A 26,859-nucleotide genomic window follows, 5' to 3' on the forward strand; every position below is an offset into this window, starting at 1 on the left:
ACCTTCTGTCTTTTCTGATTGGACAGAGAAGTGGTAATGTTTGGTTCTTTGATAAGGAAGGATCAGAATTAGGATTTATTTCTTCACAACTGAAAGTTCATGAGTATACAAAAAAGTCCTTGCTTTTAATTCTTTTTGGCACATATCCATAAATGGAATTGCTGTATCATAGAGTGATTTATTTTTAATTTTTTGGGGAACTGCCAAACTCTTTTCCATGGAGACTGTAGTACCATTTGATATTCCTACCAACAGTGTATAAGGGTTCCGGTTTCCCTGGTTTCTCTGATTGCTGACACTTGTTATTTTATGGGACTTGCTTTATTTTCAATAGCAGCCATCCCAGTGGATGTGAAGTGGACCGGGCCACTTGTTTTAAGAAACTGTGATTTTTGGCCCTAGCACTTTGGTTCCCCCACCTCCAGCTTGTTTACAAAGTAGAGTTTCAGGACTGGGGATGTAGCTCAGTGGTAGAGCATTTGCCTAGCATTTGGAAGGCCCTGAGTTCAATCCTTAGTACAAAAACATAAACAAAAAGTTTCAAAATAATGTTTCTTTTGTAGTCTGTTCTATTAGCTCAGCAGGTTTCTCATTATAAAAGTAATTCTGTAGTCATCCTTTCTTGGTAGGGATTCAAATTAAAATGAAGAAATACCTTAGTTCATTTTTTACCTTGTCAGAAATTCTAAAACCTGCCAGGCATGGTGGCACACACCTATAATCCCTGTGACTTCAGAGACTGAGGCAGAACAAGTTAGAGGCCATCAGTCTGGCAATTTAGTGAGACCCTCAGCAACTTAGTGAGACCCTGTCTCAAAATAAAAAGGACTAGGGATGTAGCTTTGAAGTAAAGCTTCCTTGCATTCAATCCCCAGTACCAAAAGAAAAGAAATTCCCAAAACCTTTTAGACAATTATTGTGTCCTTTGGCCATTCTGACCCTCGGTTAGATTGTCAGATTCCTTCTTATTGTAATTAATTAGTTAATTAAATGTTGCTTGCAGAAATTAGGGTAATATGCACATTTACCGTGAAGAATACAGTTGCTGGCATGATTCTGTAATTCCATTTAAGAAGTGTAACTGAGTTAGTAGATGTGCTCCTTCCTTCTCTCTTTCTGGGATTTTTGGTGTTGCTAAATAAAGCTAAATGCCCTGTACTTTCCTGACTCCATCCTTCATACCAGAGTATCTTAATCTTGTTTCATTTTTGGATTAGGGGTGCTGGTGCAACTCCTTCCTATGGAAAACAGATATGCCCTCTCCGCTTGTCCTTTCTGGTTGGACAGAGAAGTGGTAATTTGGTTCTTTAATAAGAAAGAGTCAAAATTAAGGTTTATTTCTTCACAAAAGTTCATTTATCTTTTTTCTTTCTTTCTTTTCTTTTCTTTTTTCTGTATATGTTTGTGTGTGTGTGTGTGTGTGTGTGTGTGTGTGTGTGTGTATGTTGCTGGGGATTGAATCCATGGCCTTGTGCATGTGAGGAAAGCACTTACCAACTGAGCTATATCCCCAGCCCTATCTTCTTTTTTAATGCAGGAGTTTGCTATTTTCCAATTTCTAGTCCTTGGCATCTTGAGTCCATCATCCACCATGGCATAGCTGTTAAAATGTTGATTCACAGGTGCTCTTTTTGTTTGTTCATTTTTTTCCTTTGCTAAGTGGACAGCATTCTTTCTTGTTTCCATCAAGATAAAAAAATAAAAGTGTTGAGAGCATAATTTGGCAGTCCAGAAAAGTGCATATGTATTAATATTTTTGACAGTCTGAGTAACCCTACTTTCTGGCAATGATTAGTATCTATTTGAAACAGTGTAGAGCAGTTTACTTCTTAGTCCAAAGTCATTTGCTTCTTGAGATTTGTTGCCTTTGTTATGTAGCCATGACCTAGCTTACAGTTTAGTTTGTTTATTAAACACCGTCAGAAAGGACTTACCCCTAAACCTCTGAGCAAATTTATAAAACTGGCCTTACCTTCTAGTAGTAGGAATTGTGGTGATGGTGGTTTATACTTAAAAATTGACTTTTCTCTCATCTTATGTTCCTGCCTGACATTCTGTCCTCTAGTACAAACATGCATCCTCTCAGAGTCCCCTGACTTCAATTTATTTTAAATAAAGTAATCTGATTAATTTTGGTGTCTTCATTAGTATTTAAATTGGGCACTTATTTTGATAAAGACATGCTTAATGTTAGTTCTTATAAGTAAAGAATTTTATTTCTTGTAATTTACAGATTCTATTTGGGAAGCTGACCTTGAAATCCTGCTAGAGATTCAGGAGTTCAATATTCCCCACTCCCTCATCCTTTTCATGTGATGGCCTGAAAATCCAAAGAATGCTTTTTAAACACTTTTCTGCCACATTCAATTTTTGTTCCCTCTCCTTGCTGACTCTGAAGATAATGTGCCATTCCTTCCATCATTCAGTGAACACATAGTCTGTCTTGTCATCCTCTTTTTTGCTTTGTTGGCCAGCCCTCCTGTCTTCTTCGCTTAATCATTGTTGTTGGTTTTTTTTGTTTGTTTGTTTGTTCTTTTGCTTTGTTTTGTTTTTGTTTTTGAGTTAGGGTGGCTGGTAAAGGATAGAACTGTATGCTAGGAGTTTTTGTCACAATACACAGGCACTTCATTGGATAATTTGCTCTTCATGTGGAAAGGAAGTAAAGTAAATGCTCTAATAACTATAGTCACACGGAGACCATCTTGCTTTCTGGAATCACAAGACGTCCCAGGTTCACCTGGTGATTTACTAGTGGTTTTGTGAACAAAGTGCCCAAAACCTGCCTGTTTGTGTGCTTGATAATTATTAAAATAAGTACCACCCAGTAAAGTATCTATAATATGTTAACAATATTTGTTAAATCTTTGCCTTCTCTCGCACAGCCAACTATGATGCTGTAATGATCATTAACCAAACAGATGCAGTGAGCTTTGCTGGGCATTTTTTTCTGTACTGTTATATACTTTCATATCAGCAAACAAGCAAGCGCTTAAAAAAAGACCTCTGCTGATTTCGACAATATAGTTACAAGAAGTACTGACATGACAAACAAGGACCCTCCAGTGGTTACCATTGTCTTAAAATTTGGGATATGAAATGTTTTGGTGTGCATTCCAATTTTGTTATAGATTTTTTTCAATACTTTCAATACTTTCGTGTCTACATCCATTTTATCTGATGGGAAGACAACATTAATAAGAATTGTCTTTCCTCTTAGGTCTCACAGGTTTCCACACTGTCCTTGGTCTATATCTGGCTTACTCTCTGCTTTCGTACTGTTTCTGTGATAAGAATGATTTTTACATTTTTAAATGGCTGATTATTTTAAAATACCACAAAATATTGTTAACATTTTATACAGATAGTATTCAGTTGTATCTACTCTGATATATCTCAATTCTGATGTTGTTGTTGTTCTTTCTGAATTTTCTTCTGTAATCAATTCTTGAAGACTTGTGTGTTGCTTCATTTGGTGCAGGTCTATAATTGTGCAGTGTGTTGTTTGTAAAGCATGTAGTATCTTAAATCACTTGGGGAATATTTATACTTACTTTAAGGCTTGTTTGTTTCCTTCCATTATTAGCTGGTGGAGGTGAGGTAGATTATTTTTTCCTTTTTTTGTGTGTGTCCTTTTTGTTATTTTGAATGGTTTACTTTACATTTTTTTTGCTAAATTTTGTGTATCTGTAATATTTACAAGTAAAAATGTAGATTAGGGATTGAGAAATAAAATGTCTTCTGGGGCCAGGCAAGTGGTGATAAATGCATGAGGTGGGGTAAGAGTGTGCTGTGCTGTGGTTGGAACAGCAGCAACCACAATCTCTTTACTCAGCCAATTAGCAACATGGTAATTTTAGATCTTCTGGAATCCTACGAGAAGCTACAAATCATGGATGTTGGTCAAATCTTCTGAAATTCACACATTGACATTCACATTTTGAAAAAACAATGAGTCAAAAGTGCATTACCCATCAGTTTACAGACGTGTGTGTCTAAACACATTTCTGGTAGCTTAATGCAGGGACTGGTAATAGGAGCTCTGGATGAAATGTGGGTACCCTGTGATTTCTTTAGTGTGTTTATAGGGCATTGTGCCAGTTTGGCCAGTCATAAGTAATCTGCATCATTATCCTTTTTAATCCCACCCCCTTTACCCTGCATGTGTCCTGCTTAGAAATCCCGCTTCAAAGAACTATACTTGTGATTTTTATCATGGGGTCATTACGAAGGTCTGCAGCTCTGAGAACAGGATACCAGCGAGCTTATTTTGTGATCTTTTAATAATACATTCACTTGTGGCTGGTTTTTTTTTTTTTTTTTTTCCCCCCTATCCTGATGGAGGGTTCTTCCTAGGTTCTGGAAAATTTATTTCTTCAAAGGTCTTCTCTCCCCCCTCAAATGTTACTTTGCTTCAACTCACAGGTTTTGTGTCAGCTTTTCACTATCTACTCTGGATCATCCAGAAGTACCTCACTATTCTTGGTTTTCCAGGGATGTTTTAGGTTCTACTTGCACATTTCTTCTGTTACATTATTGGAAGTAGAGAAACACAGCTGTGGGCATGTGTATGTAATGTGTAGGCATATGTTTATATGTGTGCAGATATTTCTTAGTTTTTTTTGCATTGGAAAACAGTTCAATTCTCAAAACTTTCTAAGTTACTTTTTTGTTAAGTGATAAGAAAATTATATTTTATGTTTACTGTAATCCTTTTTTTTGTTGTTTTAAATAAGATGCCTCCATTGAGATTTTCTTATAAAAGGAGATATTAAAAATAAAACCCTTGATCTTATCTATTTGCTGAACCTTTTGTCATTGGGTTTACTTTATTCTTTGATAAGAGTTCTTATCTTTTTCTTTCTTTCCTTTTTATCCCCCCCAATTGCACTCGAGTTTGAACACTTGGCCTTTGCACATTCTAGGCAAGTGCTGTACCACTGAGCTATATTCCCAATCCTTTTTTGAGATTTTGAGGCATGTGTCACTTGATTGCCTAGGCTGGCCTTGAACTTAATCTTCTTGAGTAGAAGATTAAGATGTGTGGTTACAGATGTGGGCCATTGCACCCAGCCAGTTATTTTCTTTTGTAGTTAAATTATCTGTATACTTTGAGTTTTTAAATTTATCATTAAAAGTTTGCGTAGAGGCTGGGCATGACGGCGGATGCCTGTAATCCCAGCAGCTAAGAGGCTGAGGCAGAAGGATCATGAGTTCAAAGCCAGCCTCAGCAAAAGTGAGGTGCTAAGCAACTCAGTGAGACCCTGTCTCTAAATAAAATACAATAGGGCTGGGGAGGTGGCTCTTTGGTTTTGTGCCCCTGAGTTCAATGCCCAGTACACCCTGCCTCCCCCCCCCCCCCCCCCGCCAAAAAAAAAAGTTTTGAGTAGAATATTGTGTGTTTCTTTACTCTTATTTTATTTTATGATGAAAGTTAGCTGTCTAAAAAATGTTGTATATATTTATTTACTGTTGACTTGTTTTATTTATCTCTCCAATTGAAGATTATATTGTTTCCCTTTTGGGATGAGGGATAGGAAACAGAAAAGCTGTTAAAATACAGATTAAATGTGAATATAGAAATTTTTTAGATGAATTAAATAGTGTGAGTTGACCAGATGAGACCAGATGGTCCCGTAGTGCTGATAATCATAGTGGATCTAGTGTGTTTAATGTGGAGCTCAATGAATGCACACCATTCGTGCATGGCTGTGGTTTTGCTAGACTTAAGTGATTATCTCTCCTTCCTAGGTTGCAGCACTTGCACAAAGCGGGTGCATGTTCAGATCATTTCCGTGTAGAATTGTTATAGGGAAGGTCGAGGTTGGAGGGTGAGTGTGGAGGTGGGGGCAGGGAAGAATCAGCACTGCTGCGCCTTTGGTAGGTGAGGGCAGCCCTGGAGTTAATGCACTGTTCAGCAGCAGCACTTCCCTCAGCTCTGTTTCCCACTGACAAGGACTAAGAGGAAGCCATTGGGTAAGAGAGGTCTCAGAAATGTCTCCAGCTTCCTACCGTTGTTGGTCCAACGCAGTGGAGTATGGAAGGGAGAAATGTGGGACCAAGGGGTAATGGGATAATAACTGGCATACCCAGGATCAGAGACTTTTTTTTTATATATATATAAATATGCTAGTTTTGCTAGTTTGCTGTATTTTTATGATGCACATAGCAAATTTATTGGATGGTTCTTATCTTGATCAGTATTTTTTTCTTTTAAAAGAAGAATGTCTATATCCCTATAACCCATGTTTTGTTGTTTTTTGGGGGGGGGAGGGCGGGTACTGGGGATTAAACTCAGGGGCACTGAGCCACATCCCTAGCCCTATTTTTTATTTTATTTAGAGACAGGATCTCACTAAGTTGCTTAGCCCCTCACTTTTGCTGAGGCTGGCTTTGAACTCATGATCCTTCTGCCTCAGCCTCATGAGACTCTGGGATTACAGGTGTGCACCACCACGCCCAGCACCTATATTATTTTTGGAAGATTTTTCAGAGAACTTTGATGATATTCCATTGAGATACTCAATATCCTTTATTTGTGTTTCTTTCTCCTGAGTATAAACAATAATGTTCAAATACTAAGATTGGAAATAATTTTTGAATGGATTTTAGTTTCAGTTTTTTAAGACTTTATTCTTTTTTTTGTGGGGAGGATACCAGGGATGCTTACCACTGAGCCACATCCTCAGCCTTTTTTTAAATATTTTTTTTAGAGACGGGGTCTTGCTGAATTGCTTAGGGCCTTGCTAAATTGCTGAGGCTGGCTTTGAACTCAAGATCCTCCTGCCTCAGCCTTGCCTCCCCAGTCACTGGAATTACATGTTGGCCACCATGCCCAATAAAAGACTTTATTCTTTTCTTTTTAAATAAAAGACTTTATTATTTTCTTTAAGAGGAATTGTAAGTTCATAAGAAAATTGAGAGGAAGGTACAGAGGTTTCCTATCTTTCCTGCCCCAGTACATGTAAGCCTCTGCCAACCATCATCATTCCCCACCACAGTGGTTCATTTGTTATAGTTGATGCACCCAGAGTGACACATCATTATTACCAAAAGTCCATAGTGAACTTTAGGGTTCACATTTTGTGTTCTTTATTCTGTGGGTTTTGACAAATGCATGATGATGTGTAGCCACCACTATAGTATCATACAGAGTAGTTTTACTGCCCATTATTCTCTGTTCCACCTAGTCATCTCTTCCCTATTCACAAACCCTGGCAACCAGTGTCTTTTTATTTTCTTCATAGCATTGCCTTTCCAAAAAAGGTCATGTATTTGGAATCATGCAGTACATAATCTTTTCAGATTAGTGTCTGTCATTTAGGAATATGCATTTATGGTTCCTATGTGTCTTTTCATGGCTTGATAGCTCATTTTCTTCTAGCCACAGTATGTATTTACCACAGTTTATTTATCCATTCACCTACTGAAGGGCATTTTGTTTGCTTTCAAGTCTGGTAGTTTTAAAGACTACTTTCAATATTTCTGTGCAAGTTTTTATGTAGATGTAAGTTTTCAGCTTCTTTGGGTAAATACCAAGAAGCATGACTCCCGAATCATTTGGTAAGCGTATGTTCAGCCAGGAGTGGTGGTGCATGCCTGCAATCCCCTCAGGAGGCTGAGGCAGGAGGATTGTAAGCTCTGAGCCAGCCTCAGCAACTTAGCAAGTCTCTGTCTCAAAATAAAAAAAAATAAAAAGAACTAGGGATGTGGCTCAGCGGTTAAGTGTCCATGGGTTCAATTCCCAGTATCAAAAAGAGTATGTTTAGTTTTCTAAGAAACCATCAGTCTGTTTTCCAAACTGGTACTGTTTTGTATTCCCACTAGCAATGAATGAGAATTTCTGTTGCCCCACATTTTCATTAGTTTTGGAGTTGTCAGTATTATATATGTGGGCCATTCTGATAGGTGTGAAATTGTATCTGGTTTTAATTGCATTTTCTGATAGCATAGTATACTGCATCTTTTCATATGCTTATTTGGCACCTTATATATTCTTTGGTGGCAGGCACATTTTTTAATCAAATTGTTAGTTTTCTTATTGTTGAGCCTTAATGATTCTTTATAAAATTTTAGTTAATAGTCCTTTATGAGTTTTTTTTTTCTTTTTTGCAAATGTTCTCTGTCTGTGGCTTTTGTTCTCTTGACAGTGTCTTTTACAGAGCATAAATCTTTTAATTTTAATGAAATCTATATTATTGATTTATTCTTTCATAGATTGTGCTTTGAATGATATACCTAAAAAGCCATGGCTGAGCTGAGCATGGTAGTGCATGCGTGTAACCCCTACTTTTTAGGAAGCTAAGACAGAATCTCAAGTTTGAATGTAGTCCACAAAAAAAAGTTTTTAATCATGTGTTCTATATCTTAGAACATAGTAAGCATATTCATTTTTAAAGTCTGTATTGGGTTATTCCAAAATTTAACATTTTGAGGGATCTGTTTCTGTGTGATTTTTTTTTCCTTTTGTCTTGTTTAGTGTTTTTTTCTTGCTTGTAGACTCTTTTTCCTTTTGTACAAGGTTACCTGTGATTAAGTGCTGTTCGTTTGAAAAAATACATGTATGATTGATTTGAAGCCTCAGTCATGGCTTCTTTAGAAGTGATTTTGAGTTTTCTAGGCATCCGGAGGTAATTTGTACAAATCTAAGGCTTGTGATTTTTCTGAACTACCTAGGTGTTATGAAACTGGGTCACTGAGTTTGTATAACCCTTTGAGGGCATCTACTTAAAGTTGTTGGTAGTTGAGGGTAGAAGCCATTAAATGATTCAATTTTTGCTGCAAATGTTTAGTGATAAGCAACTTTAAGTGCTGGGCTTACCTTTTTATGTCTTTAAGATTTTTTTTTCTGCATTTCATGTAGTATTTTATAATTTTTTATTACAGGGTTCATCTTATTTCTGTAGCCTGCCATTAGTAGAGGCAGAAGTCTTTCCTTTTAATTTACATTTGAATATGTCTTGATGTTTGTTTGTTTTTTATAGGTTCTACATGAAACATTTCCTCAACACACATTCCTCATGAATGGTCTCATTCAAGGTGTAAAGGTAAGAACAATTTTTGTGTGGTTCGGAATGAAACAAAATTATGAATTCTTAACTAGTTCAACTTTGGAGATTTAAGTGATTCTTAGGGAAGCAATTACTACTTGCTCTGGAGACTTTAAATTTTTAGTTGACTTATCAAAGTCAGACTAAAATCAACACAAATACATTAGTCATAGATTGGTTTACTGTTAAAAATAATGTGAATACTTTGCAGGCCTCCTTTTTTTTTTATCAGATAAACTTTGAATCTGAGGCAGAAGGAAGCATCAGAATTCAGTTGGATATTTATTTAGTCTTACCACTTGATTTAAATAGTCTTAATTCGTTATCTCAATTTTAATGTGATATGTACCAGAAAAGATGATAGTAAAGTCTGTGGGTATAAGGTCTAATGTGCCCTTCCCAGCTTAGATACTGTGAATCTGTTTATAATTATGCTTTATGCATAACAACACACTTAAAATTGTGCCCTAGTAATTTGTGGAATTCAGGCATAGAAATTTGGATTCCCAGCTTTGAGCAGCATCAACTTTAATTAATATTATTTATTCTTTGCCTATTTTTGGAAAGGATTTGAGGATACAGTCAGTTTAAATAAAGTTGAATGAACAAATTTTTAATACTCAGTAAGAGAAGGAAGAATATCATTAAGAATGGTGTGAGCACCAGCTTTTGAGCACGGTAGATTAAAAAAAAACTAAAATTCACGAGAGAAAATTGATAAAACATAGTTAAGTGTATCCTTAAATACAGTAGTTCTCAGGAAGGTTGCTTTATAGATATTTGTCTTGTGGAGAAACTGATAAAGTGTGTTTTATGTGTCTGGTTCTGCAAAATAAAACCAACTGAGTCTATAAAGATGAGCATGATGCCATGCTTCCACCAAGAAACATCCACAATATTATTCTAGAAGATAGAAAAGAAAAGGTATTGGGCTGGGATTGTGGCTCAGTGGTAGAGTGCTCGCCTAGCACAGGTGGGACCCAGGTTCGATTCTCACATAAAAATAAAGGCATTGTGTTGTCTCCATCTACAAAAAAGATTCATATTCTCTCATTCTCTCTCTCTCTCTCCCCAAAAGGAAAAAGTATTTCAGTTTATGCATGGGCTTGAATAAGGAATTGATGAATTTCAATATGGTCTTAAATATTTTAATAACTGGTTACTGTTTCAGGGTAAAGACATAAAGATTACACTTCTACAGTAAAACATAGCTTTATTAAGATTTCTTAATATGCTTATTACTACAGTGGGAATGTGTAGGGCTTCAGATTGCCTTAGCTTAAAATCTCTTCTCTGCATCTTATTAACTATGTTGACTTAGTTGAATGATTTGACCTCCCTAAACCTCAGCTTGATTATTTAGGAATTGGGAAAGATAAGAGTACTTTCTAATAGGGTGCTTGTGAGAATTAAAAGATAGTATGTATAATAGCTCTTAACACTGTATTTTTTTAGTTGTAGATGGACACAATACCTTTATTTTGTTTATTTATTTTTTATGTACTGCTGAGGATCAAACCCAGTGCTTCACACATGCTAGGCAAGCGCTCTACCACTGAGGTACAGCCCCCGCTCAACACTGTATATTCATGTACTAAATACTGAATGTTGCAAAGAAAAATAATGTCGAAAACAAAACCGAACTATTAGAATGAAATATTAGTGAACATTTTTCTTACTAGTTTGAGGAAGAATTTCATTTTAGAAAAGGAATTCATAAAGGAAAAGAATGAGTCTGTTATGCCGGGCATGGTGGTACACATCTATAATCCCAGAGGCTTATGAGGCTGAGGCAGGAGGATTGTGAGTTCAAAGCCAGCCCCAGCAAAAGGAAGGCCCTAAGCAACTCAGTGAGACCCTGTCTCTAAATAAAACACAAATAGAACTGGGGATGTGGCTCAGTGCCCCTGAGTTCAGTCCCTGGGACCCCCCACCCAAAAAATGAGTCCATTATTTTGGCATTTTAAACTTTGGTAAATCGAAACAATCAGCATCAAAATTAAAAGACAAATGAAAAAATTTATTTGTAACGTATATAATGGAAGAAGGAATACTCTTCTTGACATGTGAGTATGGTCAGAGTAAAGCCATAAGAAAAGGAGCAATATCCCAAAAGGGCAAGGAAAGAAGCCTGGCAGCTTAAAAAAGGCATCGGTGTAAAAATAACTAAAGAAGCTAACTTAAATTAGGTAACATTGTTATACATCAAATTGGTAAAAATTTTAAATTGACAAGAACTAATTTATTCAGTGTTTGGTGGGATGGCCCCCACACAGTGCTGATAAGAGGATAAATTGGTTTAGCTTTTTCTGGAATGCATCTTTGAAAATACTCATGTAAGCTGGGGATATAGCTCAATGAAAATGTGCTTTTGTAGCATGCAGGAGGCCCCAGGAATGGATCCCCAGCACTGCAGAGAAAGAGAGAATTCATTTATTTTAACAAAGTAATTTTTATTTCTATAAAGTTATTCAATTAAATAGAGTTACTCAAAGATTCAGGTAGGGGCTGGGGGTTGTGGCTCAGTGGTAGAGCACTTGCCTTGAATGTGTGAGGCACTGGGTTCAATTCTCAGCACCACATATAAATAAAAAAAAAAATAAAGGTCCATCAACAACCAAAATGAATAAAATAAATAAATAATTTTTTAAAAAATTAGGTAAAGGGCTACTATAGTTTTATTTGTAACAGTAAACATGGAAACAATTAAAATGCCTTAAAATTAAATGAAACAAATACATTGTGATACAGACATATGATATCATGCAAACATATAAGGAACATGTGATGTTTGAAGAACATAATGTGTGAAACAGGGCATAAACATAGTTCTGTTTTATTTTAGCATACATATATATGTATATGCAGGAAAAATGATGAAAAGGGAATCACAATCACGTGAAGGTTTTTGTTTTGGGTTTTTTTTTGGTCAGCCTGGCAGTATCAGTCTACTGCTTTCTGGCCTCTCAAGTCCCAGAAAAGCAGTATGCTGATATGTTATCAGTGGTTCGTTATGTGTTTGGTGTTCAGTTTCTTCTCTCTTGCTTCTTTCAAGATTCTGTTATACTGTGTTTTGAAACTGAGTTCATCTTGGAATTTATTGATTTATTTTCATTCATGTCTTTCATCAAAATTTGAAAGTTTGGGGGGACTGAATGGGCAATGTTCCATTATATTCCATGCATGTGTGATTATGGCAGAATGAACCCCACTAATATGTGTAACTATAATGTACTAATAAAAACAGGTAATAAAAAAAGACTTGAAGTTTTCAGGCATTATTTCTTCAGATTGTCTCTCTTCCCTGCCACAGTCTGGCTGGGCACAAAATCACGAGCCACTCAAGCAGGAACAAACTTTATTTTTTGAAACTGCCACCAATGTCCAGTACGCGCCAAGGAAGATTTTTTGATCCACCCACGCGGTCTCCTCCCGGAACCGCCAGAGAGAGCTCCTCCCCCGGAACTCCCTCCTACTGTACTTCCCCAACCAATGGGAACTCTCCAGGAGTCCCGTAGCAGGCCTAGGTGAACAGCAGGAGTCCAATATCCATATGAATGCAAATCTTAACATAATCATATCATCTCAATGGCTAGCTGGCATCACCTTTCAACCAAAAATGCCATGCATCATATACTTGGCTCTTAGCACTTCCCCTTTCTTTTTCTTCTTCTTAGACTCCCACTGTGCATATTTTAGACAGCTTGATGGTAACCCAGGATCCTTTAGGATCTGTTCACTTTTCTATAGTCGTCTTTCTGTTCTTCAAGCTAATTTCCATTGTTGATTTTTCAAGTTTGTGTATTCTGCTTGCTCAAATTTGCCTTTGAATCCTTTAAGTGACTTTAAATTTTCAGTTATTGGGGGCTGGGGCTGGGGCTCAGTGGCAGATCACTTGCCTAGCATGTGTGAGGCACTGGGTAAGATCCTCAGCACCACATAAAAATGAAAGAAATAAAAGCTCACTTTCCATCTACCACTATATATATATATATATATATATATATATATATATATATATATATATATATATATTTTTTTTTTTTTTTTTTTTAGTTAGTATATCTTTCAGCTCCAGAGTTTTTGTTTGATTTCTTTTTTAGGTTTTCTGTCTTGTCATGATGTTTCCATTTACTTCTTATATCATTTTATTGACTTTCCCCACACACATCTTCCTTTAGTTCCTTTAGCATCTTTAAGCTAGTTACTTTAAAGTCCTTGGATCTGCTATTGGATCTTTTTCAGGTACAGGTTCTGGTTTTGTTTTCTTCTGGTGATCAGATTCTCCAGGGTTTGCTGAGGGTTTTGTTTTTCTTTTTTCTTTCTTCTTTTTTTTTAAACTGTGGGCCAGGGATCAGCCTGAGATATAGACTTAAGGTATATTCTTAGTCTGTGACTTCCGCTGGATATATGGTTACTTATACTTACTAGTGTATGTGCAGTTAGTTTCAAATATCCTAATCTTTAATATCTGCCTTCAAGAAGGAGAAAACAAGAGAAATAAAGAGAAAGAGAAAAAAGGGCATTGGACCTATAAGTCCCCCAGAAGATACTTTAGCCACAGTAGGAGGGGCAGTAACAAGGCCTCTTTGCCTGCATTTCTGCTATGGAAGGCAGCAGTCAGTGATCAGATCACAGATCTCTAGTACTTTGGGGAGAATGCTGGCCTCCACACGTTGTATGCAAATTATTCCAGAAACACTGCCTAGCTTCCTGCTGTGGGGCTGGGGTAGAAAAAGGGCTGCAGTGCCAAGAGCTGAAATTGATAGAAATTAATTATATTTTCCTGGAAATTGTAAGTCTGCAGTATACTGCAGAATTCTAAAGTAATTATTATCACTCAGATTCTACCAAAGTTAGTTGCTGCTAGGTGGGAAAACAGATTCCATGTACTTTCTACTCTACCATCTTCCTAGAATTCTATTATTAATTTTTTTCTTACAAAGAAGTAAAACTCTTTAATTCTCAATGATTTTGAAATTGTATAAATTAGTATACTAAATAAACATTTGACTATTTTTTTGTAAATCATTAGAAATAGTTATTAGTGAAGAAAGTAAGAGAATTTTTTAGTATTTTTACAAAAATTTGTATCAGTCATTGAATAATCAAGATCATTTTGTACTGTCATTTGACAGTCCCATACTGCCTTACAAAGCAAGGACTTGCCTGTGTTATTTGTGATGATTATATTCTATTCCATTATACCATAATATATTTACCATTTCCCTTCTTGATGGTTTTCAAACTATTGAAGATAATTTTATACTAAAATTTTAAAAAATCTTACCTTGAATCTTGTGTTGATTCTTAAAATTAGAGTTGTAAAGGTTACGGTTGGATATTTTTTTAGGATCTTACATATCTTCTAGAGCAATTGTGCCATCTCACAATCCCACCAGTGTTGTGTAATGTCTGTCTCATCATACACTCATGAAGGTGTTGTTTTTCAGATATTTAATCTGTTTAGTGGCTTGAAAATTATGTTTTATTATTACTATTTTGGTAGTACTGGGAATTGAACCCCGGAGCACTTTACCACTGAGTTACATCCCCAAACCTTTTTTTTTTTTTTTAATTCTAGGACAGGATCTTACTAAATTGACCAACCTGGCTTTGAACTTGGATCCTTCTGCCTTGGCCTCCTGAGTATCTAGAATTGCAGTCATGTGCCACCATTCCCAACTAGACGATCAATTTTACTTTTATTTCTCTGATTACAAATGAAACTGTATATTTTTACATGTGTTTTGCGCTTAACTTTTGTGAAGTATCATTCAAATGTTTTATTTTTCCAATGGAAATTGTGCAGTTCTTTAATCACTACTTTATAAGTATTTCCTCATTATTTAATAATTTTTAATTTAGTACCTGTTCACCTTAACAGTTATAAAGAAAAAAAAAATTCTCAGACTGATTCCACTTCTCAGATTCCCAGACTTTCCAGTCATTTTCTGAGCCATGTCCCCAGCCCTATTTTGTATTTTATTTAGAGACAGAGTCTCACTGAGTTGCTTAGATTTTGCCAAGACTGGCTTTGAACTGGCAATCCTCTTCCCTCAGCCACTGGAGCTCCTGGGATTATAGGCATGTGCCACTGTGCCCACCTTTTTCTTTGTTTTGTTTTGATTTGTAGCACTGGGGATTTAACACGGGAGTATTCTACCACTGAGCTACATTCCCAGTCTTTTTTTTTTTTTTTTTTTTTTTAATTTTGATGCAAGGATTAACCTAGGCTGACCTCAAACTTAGAATCTTCCTGCCTCAGCCTCCCAAGTTGCTGGGATTTCAGGCATGTTCCACCATGCCTGACTAAAGCAGTCTTCCTTCCTTCCTCCCTTCCTTTCTTTTCTTTTTTATTTTATATTTTCTTGGTGCTGGGGATCAAACCCAAGGTCTCACACATTCTACCACTGAGCTATAGCCCCAGCCCCTTTTTATGAAATTTAAACATATGACAGAAGTTGTTGTCTGACTAGCAAAGAAAAGTTGTATCAGTCAGGGTTCTCCAGAAAAACAAAACCAATAGAGTGTGTGTGTGTGTGTGTGTGTGTGTGTGTGTGTGTGTATTTTATTGTAATGAGAATCACTTTAATGGTTGGCTGTGGGGGCTGGCAAGGCTGAAATCGGTAAGGCATCTAGCAGGTTGGCAGCTTCATGTGTTGCTGCTGTAGCCTTCACCTGTTTGCATGAGGCATGCCTACATTACTGAGAGTGATTCCTTTTCCTTAGAGCCAACTAATTACAGATGTTGTCAAAACCAACACCTAGACTGGGGTTTGGTTAAATAACTGGATTCTATAGCCTCACTAAACTGACGCATAAAACTAACCATCACCAAAGTTATGGTCAACATGAGCATTATCTGTAACTATTTTCTTCATTGAAATAGCTGGTCCAGTTGCCCAATGTCTACTTTAAAACCTCCTGAAACTTTAAGGTTATTAATAAGAGCCCTTTTGTTAGTAGGTGTTATTTTTTATACAAAATTTGATATCTTCATCAATGACTCAAACCAATTTAAAGCATCTAGAGATTCAAGACATCAAAGAAGCAAGATTAATCCACTTCCAGGTGGGTGTGAAGATTATGAGAGCCTCCTGATCCGTAGACTAATCCATTTGATGGATGTATAATTTGGATTAGTGGGTGATTACTGTAGGCAGGTGGAGTATGACTGGGTCACTGGAGGCATGCCTTTGGGAATGACATATCTTTACCTGGCTTCTGGCTCTCAATCTCTACTTCCTGGCTTCCACGTTCTGCCATGATGTTCTGTCTCACTTCCAGTCCAGAGCAGTGGAATTGACCAACCATGGATTGAGAACCTCTGAAACCATGAGCCAAAATAACCTTCCTTCAAGTTGTTCTTGTCAAATTTTTGGTTACAATGGTGAGAAGCTGACTGACACACTTAGGTTTCACATTGCTGCCAGGGAAGACCCTGGGAGCCAGCTTGAGGGTTCGCCCTGAGGGGTCCTCATAACTCGCTGACACTGATATCTTCTTTCTGTTGTAGACTTCACTGTTCAATTTGATTTTTATCAAGAATATAGCCACATGACCTTCTGTTCCTCTACCAGGACACTTTTCCAGGGAATTTAATGGTTTTCTGTAGTCCTAGGAATTGCTATGAAGTGTCCCCTGCATTTTAAATCAAGTAGTGCTTAGCACAGTAGTTTAGCATACACTGCACAGAAACTATTGTTTGATAATGTTAAGAAATCTCAGGGAAAAAAACAGGACATCTTTCAAGTTATTAATTCTAGGCACAGAATGCTTTTCATAAGTACACCTATACACGTGTGCACGTGCCACATACACACACACCAAAAAAAAAAAAAAATACTTGGAACTGAAATAAAGATTGTCCTTTTGTCATCTTTTTAAAAACCATTAAAATAGCCTAGTTGAGACAGATGACTTCATATATTATATTGTGATCTTTTATATTAGACTGTACTCTTAATATTAAATTAGTTTAATAATTGGTCTGAATCATGGGCCTAGAGGTTAGAGCTCAAGCTGTGGAGCTACACAGATACATGAGCTGAATCCCACTTCTGCAGCTGGGAGCCCTGGGCCTATAGGCTACTTACTAACTCTGTAGCGCCCACCTCACAGAGAGGTGGATTCTTGTGAAATGTGTAGATCAGTGTGGTGTGTGTGAGTGCTGGCAGTTATTATTGCTGCTTTAAGACCTACTAAGCTTTCTTGTAATGAGAAGTTTGAAGCAGTGGCTTATTTCTAAGCTTCAGGAAAGCCTTTTAACTTTCCTTTTTCTTTTATTTTTTTCTGCTTTCTCCTGGAGACTCCTCCCTGCTTTTCTTGCCTTCCCTCCTCCATCTCTCAGAATCCCCAGCTCTCTTGCCTATATTGCTTCCCTTGGATTCTGCAGCACATAGCTCCCCATGTTTTACAGATCTCCTTTCCTGGCCCTCATGTAATTGAATTAACTTCACATTATGTGGCTTGCTTTTTTTCCCTATTAAACTGATTGATAGGCACTCTGGGAAGGAAGCTCTATACTATGTGCAAAATCTCAGGTCCTATGAGCCTGTTTTAAAAATTGTTTTTGCACTAAAAGATCTGTATTTGTCAGTTATATGAAAAAGAATAGCAGTTCCATTGATGTGAGATTTTTCTTTGATTTAGTTTTAAGGAATAGAAGAGATTTAAAAATCATTGTTATTAAACTATTGTATAAGGACTGGGAATGTAATTGGGTGGTAGAGTTGTTGCGTAGCATTCATAAGATCCTAAGTTCAGTCCTCAGTACAATAAAAATAAGAAAAATAAGAATGAATATAATAAGGGGTTACCAGTGTTTACTTGTTGCAAGTTCCTCTTGACTTATTAAAGGAAACTGCAGTTTTACCCAAAAGTGTTAACAGTTTTTATGGAAAAATTTAAATCTTCAGAAATATATGACTTTATACTTTAATTTTCAGAAGTACCATGATTCTTCTCAAAGTTAGTTATAAAGTTAATTATAATTTTTTAAGGGACACAAAATACTATTTTTAGTTTTAAGGCTACTGACCCAAACTATATATATTATCAAATATTCTCCCAGTTGTATATGTTAAGAAAATGTGTTATTGAATTTCTATGATGACTGCTAATTTAAAATTTGTGTATGTTTGCTTTTGGTGAGTTGTATTTGCCATTCTTTATAAACTTTAAAAATGTTTTGGGTAATTTCATTTAATTTAATGAGCTTTAGTTGCTGCTTTGTAAAATTAGGGCCTATACTTGTTGGGTTAATCTCGTTATTTGTAAATTCCATATTTGAATTCACCTACTCAATAGGTAAGTATTGACCCCAAAATCAATGCTCATAGTGCTTTCATGATTATTTGCAGATGCACTCAGAGCAGGGAAAAGTGTTGAGCTGCTTGATGTGCGTGTTTCTATCAGGTTGATCAAGGCCACACACTGTCCTTGTTTCCCCTGGGAGCTGTAGTTCCATGTGCACTAATACAGTGTTTGTGGTGACTTTATAAAACATAACCATTGTGAATAATGAGAACTGACTATATTTCACATGAAGACTAGGGCTTTCATGTCAGTCTGGTTTTAATTTTTAAGCATTTTGTTCTTACTTGCAAATTGTACTCTGCAGCTTCAATATTTATGAAGTACTTACCCATCAAAGTACAAAATGTTCTGCTCAATCTACAGCTCTAGTAATGTAGCCAGATGGGATTTAAGGCCAGTTTGGGTAGTAAAGAAATTAACTGACAGCAGACAATCTCTGATTTTTAGGAAATATGTTTTACGAAGAAGCAAGTGTTCTATTAAATTGTTACAGCATCTTGATAAAACAGAAGATACCTTTAGTGTCTGTTATTGTCATTGAGGATTTGATTTCAGTAATATTTAAAGTAGGTATTAAAATGAAATTTAAATACATAATCTAGGAGGCAATAATTTTTTTCTATCAAACTACATTATTTTAAATATAATTTTAATACTTGGCCTTCTCATATCTGTTATTTAAAAATGGCATACATGGGACTGGGAACATGGCTCAATGGTAGAGAATGTGCAGGGCTCAAGCACCGCAACACACACACACACACACACACACACACAATGTAAATTCCCAATGTTAGCAATGTGTGAAATCTGAAATCAAAATTGTCCAGAAACTTTTCCTGGGTTCTTTGTACTTCAGAAGTTTTTGTTACTGTTTTGATGGTGTTTGTGTTTATTCTTTTCTACTGCCTTCCCCTCTTAAATTTCTTTTCATTTTCTCAGGTCTTCACTGTTACTTGTGAGATTTTGAAGCAACATAAAATGTTTTCTAAAATACATGAAGCTAATTATCACAAGTCCTAAATTTGAGCCCTTCTTCTGCCATCTTTTAGCTCTTAAAGGAAATATATTTAATCTTCTATTACTCTTGATAGGAGACCACATCAAATGCCCTTGAAGTCTATGGTAGCTCAGGAGTCAAGATTCATTTCCTGGGCCATGGGTAAAGTTTACATTTCATAGGAGCCAAAAAAAGCTTTTCTCTTCAGCTGCACTTTCCATTGAGTTCTCCTCTCACCTCTACTTACTTTATTTTACTCATATCTGCTCTCCTGGACAATTCGTGTGGGGTTAACTGGTGGCCAAAGAGAGTTTGGAATCTGTTCCTTTTTCTTCCCAGCTATGTGATCTTGGAAACTTCTGTGAGTTGATTTACTCTTAAAAGTTCTGTTCAGTTCACCAACTGGGTTCTAGTATAGACCTCAGGTACAGAGATCAAAAGGAGCCTCCTCATTCTGATACTACTCTGTTTTTAATACAGTAGAGAAGATAGGCAAAAAGTAGAATTGCAATGAAGTTTTGAAGTGACAATATATTATATGGGGAGATTTGTTTATTATGCCCCTTCCCTTTACCCTATCCCCATGATGTAATGAATACTGTTTCATTAGCTGAGAGACTAGCTAGAGGAAGAGGTGCTTCTTGTTCCTGGTCAGGAAGAATGACTGGCAGCTTACTGGTCCAAGTGTGGGAAGGATAGCAGGCATAAAGGAACATGGTACATTCAGAAAACCACAAACATTGTGTGTAGCCAAAGCATAGGATATTATGTCAGTGGTCAGATTTTGGTGAGTCCTATTTATATGTTATGCAAAGGGTTTGGGGTTTGTTTGTTTTGTTTTGTTTTGTTTTTTTGTACTGGGGATTAAACCCAGTGATGCATAACCAATAATCCACATCCCAGATTTTTTTAATTGTAAAAAAGTTTATTAAGAAGAACATCAAGAAATTGAGGGTCTTGAAATACATTTCTGGACTTTTGTGGCCAGAAATGAAAGCAAAATTGGTTGTACACCAAGGGACTGCAATGACCAGAAATGCGAGAAGGGAAATTCAGGTGCCCCCTTGCATCTGAGAATCCAGCACAGTGGGAAAGGGGGTTGGAAGGAGAGATTGTGCTCAGATCACCTTCTGCTTAGAAGCCTGGACTGGATTCCTCAGGCATTGGAGAGACATTGAAAGCTTCTGAGCCATTTAGGGACCTTATTATGTAGGAACATAATTGGCAACTGCATGCAGGATGTGTTTGAGGCTAAGAAGTATTATGGGCAATCACTCTTCAAGGCAGTCCATGTACAATACCCCCAGTGAGAGGCCTACCACATCCCAGATTTTTTTAAATGTTTGAGATAGGTTCACACTAAGTTGCGTAGGGCCTCACTAATTTGCTGGGGCTGGCTTTGAACTTGTGATCCTCCTGCCTCACCTGAGTCACTGGAATTACAGGTGTGTGCCACCATGCCTGGCCAGAGAAATTTTTTAAACATATTTTATGAAAATTTAAATGTGTAAAAGTAAGAAATAATATAATGAATGCCTGTGTCATCACCTGTTTCATTAATTACCAACATTTTTCTACCCTTTTCCATCACTGACTCTCTCCCATTCCCTTATCTGTAGTGTTGATATGAAAAGTGGCTAGCAGTGACTGGTAAATAATGGGCAAGTGGAAGATGTGAGTTTCTTTGCTTCTGTGTATGTTATTTGTCTCAAACTCACTTTCCCTTAGCCTCAGCTCTGAAAAATGAGTTGTTCCTTCCTCCTGAAATCACTAGTCAGGGAGAATCTTTACTTTTAAATGACAAAGAATCCACTTTTCTTTTGGATATTTAAGGTATATACACTCATATTTTATCCCTGTAAAGCCCTTTGAGGTATAGGCATGTGTTCGTTTGGTATCTTCATCGCACCTCTTAATCCTGAGCCGTGCACAGAAGCAGTGTGCCTTATGTATTTATTAAGGTGTATTAAGTTTCTGGCTTCTTCCCATATGCTCAGTGCATTTTAATCTTAAGACCCAACCATGGATATATGTTTCACATCATCTTTTTTTTAATTTCTTCTAGAAAGCAAGCTTTTTAACTCCTTTTTTCCATTTCTAATAGCATGTTTAGAATGTGAATTTGAATTTTAAAAAAAATTAGTTTGTATTTAATGTTTCAAATTATTCTGTTTGGGGAACTACTGCATCTAGAAAATAAGAATTGCAGATAATTGGGGGATCACATCCCAAATCTAATCTTTGCTTCTGTTTCTTCCCCAGGGCCTGCTCTCTTTTCTGAGTGCCCCGCTCATAGGCGCTCTGTCCGATGTGTGGGGGAGGAAGCCTTTTCTCCTTGGCACTGTGTTCTTCACCTGCTTCCCTATCCCACTGATGAGGATCAGCCCGTGGTGAGTGGCTCAGCTCTTCACTATTGTACTAGTCTGTTTTGAGTCATGTGAGAATAATTGAAGTTAAGCAGCCCTAATCCAAAAATTTGAAATTCTCAATGCTCCACACTCCAAAGATTTTCAACCACTGACACGACTGTTCTGGTGGTTTGTGTACACAAACTTGGTTTCATGTCAAAAATATTACATAAAATTACCTTCAGGCTATGTGTATAAAGTATGTATGAAACATGGATGAATTTCCTGTTTAGACTTGGTCTCACCCCCAAGATATTTCATGGTATTTATGTAGATATTCCAAAAGAAAAAAAAATCTATCTGGTCTCAAGCATTTCTGAAAGGCATACTCAACCTGTAGTTAACTTTTTATTTTTATTTTTTTAGTTGTCAGTGGACCTTTATTTTTTTATATGTGGTGCTGAGGATCAAACTCAGTGCCTCACACGTTATAGGCAAGAGCTCTACCACTGAGCCACAACCCCAGCCCCTGTACTTAACTTTTGTAGGTAATTTCAAAACCATTTCAAAGCATTTGTACCTGTGCTTTCATTTGTTCTCTTTGGTACTGCCAAAAGCCAGTTTGGGCTATGGACATCCATGCCCATTTTATAAATGAGAAAGGAAAAGGTTCACAGAATTAACTCTCAGATAAATTACTTAGGTAAATAAATAGAAATAAAAGGCAGATATTATTGCTATGGTGTCACTTATAGGAGTGTCATCTCAGGAGTAGCTAACAACCAACCCCCTTGCCTCACCACTGTGGCTCATGGATATTGCAAATATACTGTTTTTGTCAGCTCATGGCTTTGGGGCACACCTGAGCATAGTTTGTATCATAATAGATAGGAGTTATCTTTTTGTGTAGTATGGTAGGACTGATAAACCATTCTAAATCATAATATGAATTTAAATTTGAGTTCAGTTTTTCCCCTTAAGTGCAATAAATCTAGCAGGTAGCCAAACTCTCTCTATTTGCCATAGAGGGGTGGGAATTTCTACATCCTCTGGAGGCCAGAGCGTGGTATTTTGGGTACTATTCATGCTGCTGAGATGCCCTTTCTATGGAAATACAACACTTAAACATGGAAAATTTCTTTTGGTGGAGTGTTTTGTTTGTTGGTATTTTGATATGGTGCTGAGAATCAGAGAATTTTGGGATGAACACTCCACCACTGAGCTACATCCTCAGACTTGTTTTGGTTTTTAATACAGTTAATAGATTCATAGGGTTTGTTTGTTGCCTTGTGTAAAAATACTTTTATTTGATTTTTGACATTTCATGTCAACATTTGTTACATTCTAGTAACAAATGGGCCAGGAGTGGTGATGCACACCTGTAATCCTAGCAGTTTAGCAAGATCCTGACTAAAAGTTAAAATATAAAAAAAGGGCTGAGGATGTAGCTCAGTGGTAGAGCACCCTGAGTTCAATCTCTAGCACCAAAGAAATAAAAACAAGTAAATTTGTTGGGTTCTAATAATCATTTTATTTTCTATCAAGTGATAAAATTTTATAATCTACTACTGATACTGAATCTTCATGTCCAAGAACATATTGTGCTTTGCCAATTAGTTTGGGCTTTGTTTTTTGTTTTGTTTGTTTGTTTGTTTTGTCTTTTGCTAGCTTAAAATTCTTTAGATCTGTACATTTGTTGGTAAGTTTTATTCCTGTAAATCTTGCCCTTTCTGTTTTATTCCAGAATGAGCATTTTTCTTATAATTGCTTGACTTTCTAGATATATTAATGTCATCTGTAAATAATTTTTTATCTTTTTCCTCCCCATCATTATACTGCTCCCTGATTTTGTTAATTTTGCTGAATAATGAATAAGGTTGAAGTTATGATTGTGGGCTGTTCCTCAGAGGTGTGAGGGGAATGTTGCAGTGTTTCACCCTTAGATCCGAGGCTAGCTTTTGTGTTGAAAATTACTCATTCCTATTTTATCCAGCGATTTTCTTTTGTTAAATCAAGGTTGGATATGAAAGTTTATGGAATGGATTTTTAGCATGAATGGAGATTATTTGCTTTTTCTCCTTATGAGTTATAATAGGATTAATTGTATTACTCTGTTTCCTAATATTGAAATATTCCTGTTGCCTGGAATGAACTCTGCTTTTTTCTAAGATTCTGTTTGCTAATATTTTAGCAAATATTTTAAAAATATTTTAGCTAATATTTTAGCAATATTTTTTTTTTGTTTTGTCTTGTTTTGTTTTGATTGTTTGCTTTTTGGAGTACAGGGGACTCGACCATTGAGCCACTTCCCCAGCCCTATATTGTATTTTATTTAGAGACAGGATCTCCCTGAGATGCTTAGCTCCTCTCTTTTGCTGAGGCTGGCTTTGAACTCTTAATTCTCCTGTCTCAGACTCTCAAGCCACTGGGATTGCAGGTGGGTGCCACTGCACCCAGCTTAATTAGGTTTGCATCTGTGCATATAATAGACATTTTTGGTCTTAATTGCATTGATATTTTTGTTATGCTTTTTCCTTTTATGTAGATTTTTAAAAATCATTTGTCATATATGTCCTTTTCTTAATTAAAGTAAGAAAATTTGAAAGATTTTTATTCTGTTGGCTACCTTTGAAACTATATACCTAAAACTGTTAACTTTTACTCAGGCCCTTTATTCTTTTTTTCTCTTGTTTTTTCATTTTTTTAGACCAAATGTATCCCTTTGAGCAATAACAGTGTCTTCCTCCTCATCTTAATTTTTCTGCCTTTAAATATACATTACCTATACATGTTTATTTACTTCTTGGTTTGTAATCTTTACATGATGTCTTGGGGCTGGTATAAAGCTATACATAAATGCCTCTCCTGGGTAATAAAAATAATCTTTTTATAGGTGGTATTTTGCCATGATTTCTGTGTCTGGAGTCTTCTCAGTCACGTTCTCTGTGATATTTGCCTATGTAGCTGATGTCACTCAGGAGCACGAGCGAAGTACTGCTTATGGATGGGTAAGATAGTGACTTAATTTTTTTAAATTGGAGTGATATTTAACATTCTATTAGAGATTCACTGGGAAGTAAGATTTAAAATACAACTCAGAAGTGGAATTACAGAGGTGTTAGAGCCTGAGCGAGTTAATCCATCGTTACTCTGTAGCTGGTTGAGTGTCTTGGGCACTCATTTGATTTATAGTGCTGTAGAAAAATAACTATTCATTCAGGCAGCAAATAGTTGTTGAAAAATAACAAAAGTTATAGGGGACTTTGATAATTTGGTTTATTAGACCATCTTTCTGATATTCTCAGACATGATAATGGTATTGTGGTTATGTAGGAGAAGAAAGACCTATTAGAAGATGACAGCTGAAGCATTTTGGGTCAGTGTCACAACTCTGCAAATTACTTTCAAGTAGTTCAGGGAAAAAGAGCATAAGCACATGTGGATGAACCACATGAACATGTGCGGGCCCGTTTTCCATGCCTGAACCTGTTGGTACATACATGTGAGTGTACATAGTACCCTTCTTCCAAATTCCTCTAAATGAAAATGTTCAAAACAATAATAAGAATAATGATGATCTGGCTGGATTGTGGAGAATAATAGGTTAGAGGGGAATGAATGTCAGAAACCCAGGTAATTACTCTTTTCTTTAAATCCCACTTCCTGGAATAGAGTTAAGTATACCTTCACTGTTGACTAAGTGCATAAGTTCACGAATCAGGGATGGGCACGTAGACAAATGTCCACCCTTACACAAGACAAAGCAATTTTTACTTTGTCAGTTTTAGATATCAGTAGTTCAAAAACTTTTCTTTCATTCAGCCCCTCCTCCCTGCAACTGCCATCTGCTCGCTCTCCTTCCTTCTTGAATTCTTCCCATGCATGTCTGTCGTGCCCTATCCTGAAACAAGGGCATCTGCAGAGCGTTGTGAGGACAGAGGAGAAAGCTGACAGGGTGGCCTCAAACAATGCAGGATATTCAAGGTGGCATGTAGGGTTGGCCCTCAGAATGGTACAGAGTGCCAAGAGCTTGTTCATCACAGTAACATAGCTTTCTTCTGCACCATAGGAGATGCCTGCAGAGACACTCATTTCCCTGCGATTTTCTGAGATTTCTGTCCCTTGCTTTCATCAGGAAAACTATTCACAAAGCTATGGGGCTGAGCAGCAATTCTCAAGATTTTTGAGAGTGAGTTCTGAAATAGTCACCAGAAATGACTCTGATTTACCTTCTTAGCTTAGCTCATCATCATAAGGTGCCATCACCTAAGATGGCAGTTTAGATTAGTGCCTACTCATGGGGCACTGAGAGAAGCCAGTGGGTGCACATCCTAGCTGAGTCAGGGACCTGCTGAAGTATCCCAGCCAGCTCCAGTGATTCAGCAAGTAGACTGCTGGATTTATCCCTGGATTTATCCCTTGACCAGTGACTACCTTGACATTTGCCCCTTGCAGCCTACCTGTCTTACAAAGATAGGTGAATTTATTGCAATTTACTTTCAGGATGTGCGAGTTCAATTCTAAAAAGCATTTTGAAATCCATTGAAGGACAATATATAATGTATATGTACCTTCATTACTAAACTTTCTCTAGTAAACCAAGAAAGGATAATTTTTTTCCATGCCACAGCAGTGAATAGTCCTGTTAATGAGTAAATTCTTTAAATTTTAAAAAAGGCAAAACATTGCAAAAGGTGGTCATTAGTTTTGTAACATCATAGATTTGCTCCCTCTGCACCTCAGGACACTGCAGTGATGCTCCCTTAACCCTGAGGATTCTACCCCAGTGCTCCCACAGAACCTGAAGAGACTTAAGCATTGCTTTCATCATTGTTCACATGCCACTGCAATTTACAGTGGTGGTCCTAATCTTCTCAAATTAAGTAGAAAGAGCAGGAGCTTTGTTATCTTTTTCGACTGATACATAGTAGGTACTCACTAAACACTGAAGAAAGGAATTCTTGATTCCCAAATTGGAATTAACATCACCACCCCCTCTTTTTTTTTTCCCCCTTTGTTTTTCTTTCTGTCTCCAGAAATGCTTTGCTTTGATTTTTGGCTTCTATAGTGTTTTGGCTATGATAGAATTTCAGATATGTTTAATTTTAAATTAAGCTGGGGGATGAAAGATGATAGAAGAACA

General features: G+C 36.7%; 1 protein-coding gene across 3 annotated transcripts in view; it reads left to right on the top strand.

Moving 5' to 3' along the window:
• Nucleotides 1-26,859, top strand: part of LOC114104751 (hippocampus abundant transcript-like protein 1) — a 63,575-nt gene that overhangs the window by 22,324 nt on the left and 14,392 nt on the right. For 2 of the 3 annotated variants that reach the window (XM_027950980.2, XM_071602539.1), the window contains 3 exons: nucleotides 8,982-9,044; nucleotides 21,631-21,758; nucleotides 24,610-24,724. In XM_027950980.2, the coding sequence (XP_027806781.1) occupies nucleotides 8,982-9,044; nucleotides 21,631-21,758; nucleotides 24,610-24,724 (306 nt within the window). Of the gene's footprint in view, nucleotides 1-8,981; nucleotides 9,045-15,040; nucleotides 16,122-21,630; nucleotides 21,759-24,609; nucleotides 24,725-26,859 lie in introns of those variants that run through there. The other variant, XM_071602540.1, reaches the window with a different exon arrangement.

This window comes from Marmota flaviventris, chromosome 16 (genome assembly GCF_047511675.1).
Source record: "Marmota flaviventris isolate mMarFla1 chromosome 16, mMarFla1.hap1, whole genome shotgun sequence".
Classification (NCBI taxonomy): domain Eukaryota; kingdom Metazoa; phylum Chordata; class Mammalia; order Rodentia; family Sciuridae; genus Marmota; species Marmota flaviventris.